This window comes from Hyla sarda, chromosome 1 (assembly GCF_029499605.1).
Source record: "Hyla sarda isolate aHylSar1 chromosome 1, aHylSar1.hap1, whole genome shotgun sequence".
NCBI lineage: Eukaryota > Metazoa > Chordata > Amphibia > Anura > Hylidae > Hyla > Hyla sarda.
The window spans coordinates 364887732-364896985 of record NC_079189.1 but is presented as its reverse complement, the minus strand read 5'-3'; the positions used below and the strand labels follow the sequence as shown (position 1 = coordinate 364896985).

Here is a 9254-nt window from a genome sequence, read left to right as displayed (position 1 = left end):
TAAACTATGGCAAGTTGTATGGGAAAATTTTTCACAAAAATGCTGGTGTTACCCTAAATTTTTCATTTTCACAAGGGAAAATAGGAAAAAAGCCCCCCAAAATTTGTAACCCCACTTCTTCTGAGTAAGAACATACCCTATATGTGGATGTAAAGTGCTCTGCGGGCGCACTACAACGCTCAGAAGAGAAGGAGCATCATTGGGCTTTTGAAGAGAAAATTTGTCCGGAATTGAAGGCCACGTGTGTTTACAAAGCCTCCATAGTGCCAGAACAATGGACTACCCCCCCCCCCCCCCAACATGTGATCCCATTTTGGAAACCACACTCCTCATGTAATGTAGTAAGGGGTACAGTGAGCATTTACGCCCCACAGGTGTCTGAGATTTTTGGAACAGTGGTCCGTGAAAATGAAAAATGTAATTTTTCATTTGCACAGCCCACTGTTCCAAAGATGTTCTTACTTAGAAGAAATGGGGTTATAAATTTTGGGGGCCTTTTTTCCTATTTTCCTTTGTGAAAATGAAAAATTTTCTGACACCACGGGGGGCTTTGTAAATTTACATGGCCCCTGACTTCCATTCCAAACAAATTCTCTCTCCAAAAGCTCAATGCCGCTCCTCCTCTTCTGAGAATTGTAGTGCGCCAGCAGAGCACTTGACGTCCTACCATGGGGTATTTCCATACTCAGAAGAGATGGGGTTACAAATTTTGGGGGGCATTTTCTCCCATTACCCTTTGTGAAAATTGTAAATTTGGGAAAGAAAACTACACTTTAGTGAAAATAAATGTTTTCTTCATTTACAATTGCGACTTTTTTTTAACGAAAAGTCGTCAAACACCTGTGGGGTGTTAAGGCTCACTGGACCCCATGTTACGTGCCTTTAGGGGTGTAGTTTTCAAAATTGTATGCCATGTGGGGGGTTTCTGCTGTTCTGGCACCATAGGGGCTTCCTAAATGCGACATGCCCCCCAAAAACCATTTCAGCAAAATTAACCCTCCAAAATCCCATTGTTGCTCCTTCCCTTCTGAGCCCTCTACTGTACCTGTCGAACACTTGACATACACATATGAGGTATTTCCTTACTCGAGAGAAATTGGGTTACAAATTTTGGGGGGCTTTTTCTCCTATTGCCCCTTGTAAAAATTCAAAAACTGGATCTACAAGAACATGCGAGTGTAAAAAATGAAGATTTTGAATTTTCTCCTTCACTTTGCTGCTATTCCTGTGAAACACTTAAAGGGTTAACACACTTAAAGTATTCAAAATGACATTCAATAAGGGGTGCAGTTTTTATAATGGTCATTTATAATGGTCATTTGTGGGGTATTTCTAATATGAAGGCCCTTCAAATCCACTTCAAAACTGAACTGGTCCCTGAAAAATTCAGATTTTGAAAATTGTGAAAAATTGGAAAATTGCTGCTGAACTTTGAAGCCCTGATGTCTTCCAAAAGTAAAAACATCTCAACTTTATGATGCAAACATAAAGTAGACATATTGTATTCGTGAATCAATATAAAATTTATTTGGAATGTCTATTTTCCTTATAAGCAGTGAGCCGAGTGTCCCTTGAGAAAGTCCGGGTGACGAAATGTACGTTGGGACGGTGTGGACAGGTGCTTATTATGGGTAAGTGAGGTGGCTTATTACATTATGCCTTATACCAATGATTTAGTAGAATATCAATTAATGAGCAGTTCGCAATACACTAGGTAGTAGGTTGGTCTTTTGACTCCCTCCTATTTTCTATTATATCTTATGTGGAGCCCCTAACTACTGTTCCCACCTCATAGTTCATGTGTCACATTGTTTGCTATATGGCTCGATATTTACACCTGTCCCACCAACGTATATGGGTTCTATATTCTGTACACACTCATTGCTTTGTATTTTATATTTGTTCTTTTCTGAATTATGTTATATTATAGTCACATTTGGTGACTTTTTTTATGATATTATAAATAAAGGTGACAATATTTTTTTCAGTAGCAATGGCTCTAGTTTCCTCTCTTTGTGATTTATGCTATTGATGGAGCTATACTGCCTCATGCATGAATAGACCACCAGCACTTAGTACCCATATGATGTGGTTTCAATTTTGTAATATAAAATTTCAGTGCTGTATCCCCTTGTGTCTTATTTCTTCAACTAGTCGATAATCTAATTCTTTCACTTGGCCAGGTGGTCTGTATATCACACCTACACGAGTTACTGCATGATTACCAAACTGCAACATAACCCAAACTGACTCTATGTTGGCCTCACTAACTTGTATTAGGTTAGATTTTATGCTATCTTTCAAATATAGGGCCACTTCTCCTTTCTTGCCTTCTCTGTCTCTTCTGTATAAAGAGTACCCTGGTATGGTTATGTCCCAGTCATTTCTTTCATTAAACCATGTCTCAGTAACAGCCACTAAATCTACATTTTCAGATGCCATTATTGACACTAGTTCATTGATCTTATTACCTAAACTGCGGGCATTTGTAGTATGGTGGTTTTTACAAACAAAAAGATATACACTTTCTGTAGTTTGGAACCTAGCAGCAGCCAATAAAATTACAGATAACACAGACCAGGGGCACCATATAATAAACAGATTGGTAAATGACTTCTATTTAAAATCCTCTATCTTAATCCTTCCATGGCTTATCAGCTGCTGTATGCTACAGAGGAAGTTGTAGTTCTTTCTGGAATTCTTTTCAGTCTGACCACAGTGCTCTCTGCTTACACCTCTGTCCGTATCAGGAACTGTCCAGAGTACGAGCAAATCCCTGTAGCAAACCTATCCTGCTCTGTAAAGTTCCTGATACAGACAGAGGTGTCAGCAGAGAGCACTGTGGTCAGACTAAAAAAGAACTATAAGAAAGAAATACAACTTCCTGTAGAGCATACAGCAGCTGATAAGTACTGGAAGGATTATGTTTTTTAATAGAGGTAATGTACAAATCTGTTTAACTTTGTAGCAGTTGATTTAAAAAATTTTTTTTTCCATGGGAGTACCCCTTTAAGTATACTCATCCAATGTATTTACTTGTACTTTCACGCTCAGCATAGGATATAAAGTTCACACTCTCTCAATTTACCTCATTTCTACTGTCCTTGATAGGTGCAGTAGATAAGTATGATAAAGTGGTGTTTACTAACAGAGTGGCATATCCCTAAAAGAAACTCTGGGTAGGTTATCGGTGCCATTTTAGTTATATGCTACAAAGCTTTAATTTCATGTTTATCTAGTTAGAATCATGTAAATGTTGTGGCTGAGCACATTCAATCTACATAAAAAAGACAATTTCAATGTCATGCTTTCAAGTGTTTTATATTATGAATATGTAATAATCTGAGAATTCTAATTCAAAGTATAATAAAATCTGTAGGTTAATATAGGATTGTATTTTATCGTCAAAGATGTGGTGTGATGGGGCAGGATGGTTTAAATAACCTTTGTCTCATTCCGCTATTGGCATATATGCCACTTTCATCTTGCCAGGTGTTTCTCCCAGGCCTCCTGTAGTCTGCTGTGTCCGTAAATTGGGAATGGCATTTCTTGAAGGCAGAACAATAGTCTGAAACCTCTGGATCTTTCTGAATTTCAAAACAGACAAACATCATTTAGAATATTAGACATAACAAGCCCTATGACAACTCTGTTTATACAACTGTTGCCTGGTTCCTGAACAATTACCGGATAATCTTTGCCAAAAACATATGTGAAATGTTTTATGTTTTTTTATGAACCTACAATAGAGGAGGGCAAAAAAGAAGAGAAAAGGAAAAAAACAGGAAGAGAAGTAAAAGAAAATCAAGAAGGTAGCGCATTATACAAAGAAAAGAAAGTGAAGGTGGGCCTCCCAATATCATTTATTTATTTATCTTTTTTATTTATTGCCTTATTCCAATGTCCAAAAACATATTTTTGGAAGTAAATAATTATTTAAAACAAGTGAGGAGAAATAGACCCTTAAGGGAATTTAGCGTAACATGACAGATTTATTGCAGCAACTGTTTCATGCATATGAATAAGGTTTGCGAAAACACACGCACATGGTACATAAACAACCTCAGTCACATTTATGTGACAGACTTTAATTTATTTTTATTTCTGCAATAAATCTCCCACGTGTGAACATACCATTGTATAAGAATTGGTTTCCTAGCACAAACAAGTTTAGCTTCATTTATCATGCTCTTGCAGAAGTGGCTTTGTTATCTACACTCACCAATCGAAGTTCAGCTTTTATCTTATCTTATATTGTCTTACAAAAGCATCAACATTATTGGTTGCTATGGGGCCAGTTTTCTTAACAGGCATGAATAAGGCCGGAATTTGAGAAACTTTCTTTACAAATGACTGTTTTCAGATCTGAAAGCAGTTTCACAAAGTAATCTCATTTACTTTTATTTTAAAAATATTTTTTATTAAGTTTTTCCTACAAAATACCAAACAAGGCATGAAACAGTATAGCAAGTCCATATATCCGCAAGGTACATTATATTGTGCGAGAACATACTTAGTGCTTTGTACATAAAATAATTGTCAGGGACATCAGGAAAAGAATTCTAATCGATTGCTCAGTTCAAGGGGAATGAATGTGGAAGAACAAAAATAAATAAATAAACCAACTGGGTTGGGGGAAAAGAAGGGGCGGGGTTAGATTTCCACTCAGGTAGGTGCTTTGACCAAATCTCATTTACTCTAAGATTCCAGGAAGACTATGTATATTGGCTTAGTAACAGATCAGGAGGTAATGTTTTCTATAAGGAAGAACTCATTTCTTTAGTAATTGTGAAGTTATGTCAGAACCTGTCCATCGCTTATACATTCATATTGGTAGTTAGCGATGATTCTCACTGGTAAACACATGTAGCTGGATATCGAGCTCCTTGTTTTTTTGGTTTATGTTTTATAGTATATACAGTGAGTGATCCGACTGGTACTATTGAGGCCAGTTTAAAATTTACATTATTTGGACCCATTTCCGCATCTGTATTTGAGCTACAAGTCTCGGCCTGACCACAGGTCTCATGACGGCAACATAGGGGTTTATAATCCTGTGAGTTTAGGTTATTAGACCTGCGTTGAGACTAGGACTTGCAGCCATAATAAGAATGCAGAAATTTGGCCACATAACACTTGTCTGAAATTGGCCTTGTCTGAAAGAGTCACGTTGAATTCATTTGATAGTAAAACATAGTCTCCCTCTATCACTGATTAAGGGAGAGTTGGCATGAATACCCACAGCAAGCAAGATTTAAAAAAAAAAAAAAATATATATATATATATATATATATATATATATATATATATTATATACTTTCCTCTGACATTGATTTATACAAATATATATTTTAAAAAGTGATGCCACGTTTTGTCCCAAATTTCTGAGAATTGAATGAATGTGGCAAATATATTTGCTAAAATTGGTCAGCTCTATTCTATTTTCTAATTTATCTTCCTAAAACAATGGGCAAAGGCAAACATAAACATCAACTTTCCTTGTTAGGATGTCACATAGCTATTCATAGCTGCACGTATAATTCCTAGCCTAGTATTAAGAAATATAGTGGAATGTTGCATCAATACAGAATAACATCCCAACCATTATTTCAGCCCAACCTAAAGTAAAAAGCTAAAGCTTAAAAAAACAAACCAAAAAAACTACATTTACCCAGAGAGCTTGGACTATTCTGAAGAATATTTTATTAGGAGTTATTTATAGTGGCTTGTCTAATGAATTAAAGTATGAAATGTGAGGCCAGCAGTCTGTGTGGTCCAGACAGCAAGTACAATCAGCCCTTGTGTGCGAACATCATGTATACACAAATTGTGATCTGTTCTGAGAAGGATTGCCTGGAAGCAGCTAGGATATAAGATGAATAGTTAGCTTCCTGTAGTATTCTGACTGAGCACACAGCCATTCTCAATAGTAACTTGTTGCAAATAACTGGTACTCTGTTTCTTAGCAGTCTCTAGTGTTGGAAAGATAGAACACTTTGGTCAATTGCAAACAATGTAAACTGTTTTTTTAGTAATTTCCACGTGACATTATTAAGGTCTGTATTATGCAACAGTATTGGTAAGCCCTAACCAAAAAGTATCCAAAATAATAACACTTACAACAAGAGATGATGTGTACTGTAAAGGAGCCATGTAGTCAACACCATAGGTTGTATCCAAGTGCCTAAAAGTAAAATAATACTGACAATAAGTGAGATAATCCACTATAATAAAGTCATGTTCTTTCAGAATAGTGATAGTGCTGGTGACATTGTTTCTAGTGCTGCTTACCTGCGCTGTTCTGGAGATATTCATCTGTGTGCTAATATATTAATTCCTTATTCTGTACAATGAAAACGGTCCACTGCAGCATGAGCAGCGCTTTCTTCTGCCCGCTCTGGCTAATGTCACCACCCCCATCATGCAATGATATTGAAGCACAGATGAATATTCATGATAGCATACTGCAGTGGCCCACCTCCATTTAGCAGATCATGGAATTAACATATTAGCAACCAGATGACATATCAAAAGTTTTGATCTGTCTGGCTCTCAGTGCTGAAACCCATGAAACCCATTCCGATCAGGAGAACAAGCTGGGAGAAGTGTGCAGCATCTCTGTTTTGTCCCCTGCTTGTAGCTATCTTTGTCTTACTGCTCCATAGACTTACAATAAAGTGAGCACTGAGACCCAGACAGACCAACACTTTGACAGTGACATTTTAAAAGCCATGATCATTAGTGATTGTGGAATTTTAATAGTTAAATGACAGGCGTCCAATAGGCAACACAAAAACTTATGTCTTATGAATGGATGGTACGTGCCGACCCTGCTCGTGCGTGAGAAGAGCCGGAGCACCAGGCATTAGATCACAGGGGATCACAGCAGTTGGACACCTTGCGATCACACACTTATCCCCTATGCTCTAGATAGGGAATAATTTACTACATTACCCCTTTAAGTAAATTTACTTTTTTTCAGGAACAATAGATATACTTCATCTTACCAGACTAAGGGGAGAATTAATAAAGTAATGATTTATTAGGAAACAAAAATATTCACTGCACTAATAAAAATATTAACGAAATTTAGATTTTAAATCCTTAGACCTTAGTAGTTGTTTTTTGGGGAACACTAAGGGCTTAGACTTCTTTTCCTGTTTACATATTACAGGAGACTTGCTTACTGATAGGAGGCTTTTAAAACACCATCTTATATGTTCTTTTACATGAATTTTTGACTTCTTTTTTATAATCTGTTTCTATGCATGGGATCATTTTGATTAATAAAGATCATCAATCTTCATAAATTAGGACACTATACATTTATAAGGTGATAAGGTTATTAAATTATTGATATTAGAGTAAAACAAAATAACAATTGCCCTTTTTTTTTTTTACTTTTTAGTCATAAATGCCCTACACGTATATAAATATTTTTATTTGCAGATATTAAAAAGGTCTGTAGAACTTGCAACTGAGTAGTTTGTAGTTTAATATTGTTTTCAATTAATCAGTTTTGCCCATAAATATTTATAGGAGACTAGACACTATTTCATTTTATTACATGAAATTATTATTATTATTTTTTTATTTTTTTTACAATAAGTACTATAGCAATAATTAGATAGATAAGACATTCTATCAATAAGATCAGTAAAGTACTTATTTCACAGGGTTTACATTCTACTGCTTTATGACAAAAATATTAAAGTAATATAATATTCTGACAGTTTAAATTTATACAATAAAAAATGTATAAGGTTAAACACTTTAAAAAGCATAAACAACAGTAGCTGTTCTGGGCTGCAAATCTCACACTTTCAAGAGAGCACTCAGCTGCCACAGTATAAAACCTATATTTTCACTTAGTCAACAGGGTTAAAGAGAACCTATCACGTCCCTGCTGCCTCACACACCGGCTCCAGGACCTGAAGTTGAGGACACTGTTCTTCTAGATTATCAGCAATTCTGCAAACAAACAAAAACAACTGAACCGCATGTGGCTCCTGTCTAGTCACGGAAAAGAGGCGCGACAGCTTCCAGTCACAACTGTCATGCCCCCTTCCCGCCAGACAGGCTTCATTTTGGTCTTAAAGCAGGGGTCCTCAAACTTTTTAAACAGGGGGACAGTTCACGGTCCCTCAGACAGTTGGAGGGCCGGACTATAGATTTAAAAAAAATAAAAAATTATGAACAAATTCCTATGCACACTTATATATCTTATTAGTGGACTATCCCTTTAAGTACGCAGCACAGTTCCACCCACATTAGGTAGGCAGTATAGTTCCCCCATATTAGGTTGGCAGTATAGTTCCCCCACATTAGGTTGGCAGTATAGATCCCCTCACATTAGGTTGTAGCTCCCCCACATTAGAGTTGGCAGTATAGTTCCCCCACATTAGGATGTGGTTCCCCCACATTAGGTGCAGTATAGTTCCCCCACATTAGGTTGTAGTTCCCCCCACATTAGGTGCAGTATAGTTCCCCACATTAGGTGCAATATAGTTCCCCCACATTAGGTTGGCAGTATAGTTCCCCCAACATTAGGTTGTAGTTCCCCCCACATTAAGTTGGCAGTATAGTTCCCCCACATTAGGTGCAGTATAGTCCCCCACATTAGGTGCAGTATAGTTCCCCACATTAAGTGCAATATAGTTCCCCCACATTAGGTTGGCAGTATAGTTCCCCCCACATTAGGTTGTAGTTCCCCCCCACATTAAGTTGGCAGTATATTTCCCCCACATTAGGTGCAGTATAGTCCCCCACATTAGGTGCAGTATAGTTCCCCCACAGGCATACAGCCTCCAGCCATACAGTGTAGGCTGGAGACTGTATGCCTGTGTACTGCCCCACTTCAGTGCTCCGACCACCACTCCTCCGGGCCGGCCATAGCAGTAGGTCCCGGGACCGGAGGAGCAGTGGTCAGAGCACTGAAGCTGATGTGATAACACTTACCTAGCTAGCCAGCGCACGTCCTGCTCGCTGCTCCGCTCCTCCGCGGTCCGTTGCTATGGACACACGCAAGGGACATCAGTGACGTCCCTGCGTGCGCTACCTCCCAGCAGTCCTTGTGTTTTTAAAGTAACTGCGAGGCCGCAGAGAGCGCATCCCTGTGTCCGAATTTTTTTTTCCGAGACACAGGGATGTCCTTAGGCAGCGGCGGGCCGGATAAATGTCCTCGACGGGCCGCATGTGGCCCACGGGCCGTAGTTTGAGGACCCCTGCCTTAAAGCATACCTGTCAGATCTCAC

The 9254-nt window shown here is 38.1% G+C and overlaps 1 protein-coding gene across 12 annotated transcripts in view; it reads right to left on the bottom strand.

Annotated features, from left to right (window-relative positions):
• Nucleotides 1-2884: 2884 nt before the first annotated feature.
• The window catches only part of CFAP95 (cilia and flagella associated protein 95), a 99146-nt gene continuing 92776 nt past the window's right edge, over nt 2885-9254 (bottom strand). For 3 of the 12 annotated variants that reach the window (XM_056523067.1, XM_056523066.1, XM_056523065.1), the window contains exons 6-7: nt 6121-6184; nt 2909-3587 (exon numbers count right to left, since the gene is read on the bottom strand). In XM_056523067.1, coding sequence (XP_056379042.1) covers nt 3405-3587; nt 6121-6184 — 247 coding nt within the window. In that variant the 3' untranslated portion in view covers nt 2909-3404. Of the gene's footprint in view, nt 3588-5345; nt 5973-6120; nt 6185-9254 lie in introns of those variants that run through there. The other 9 variants (XM_056523064.1, XM_056523068.1, XM_056523069.1 and 6 more) reach the window with 8 other exon arrangements.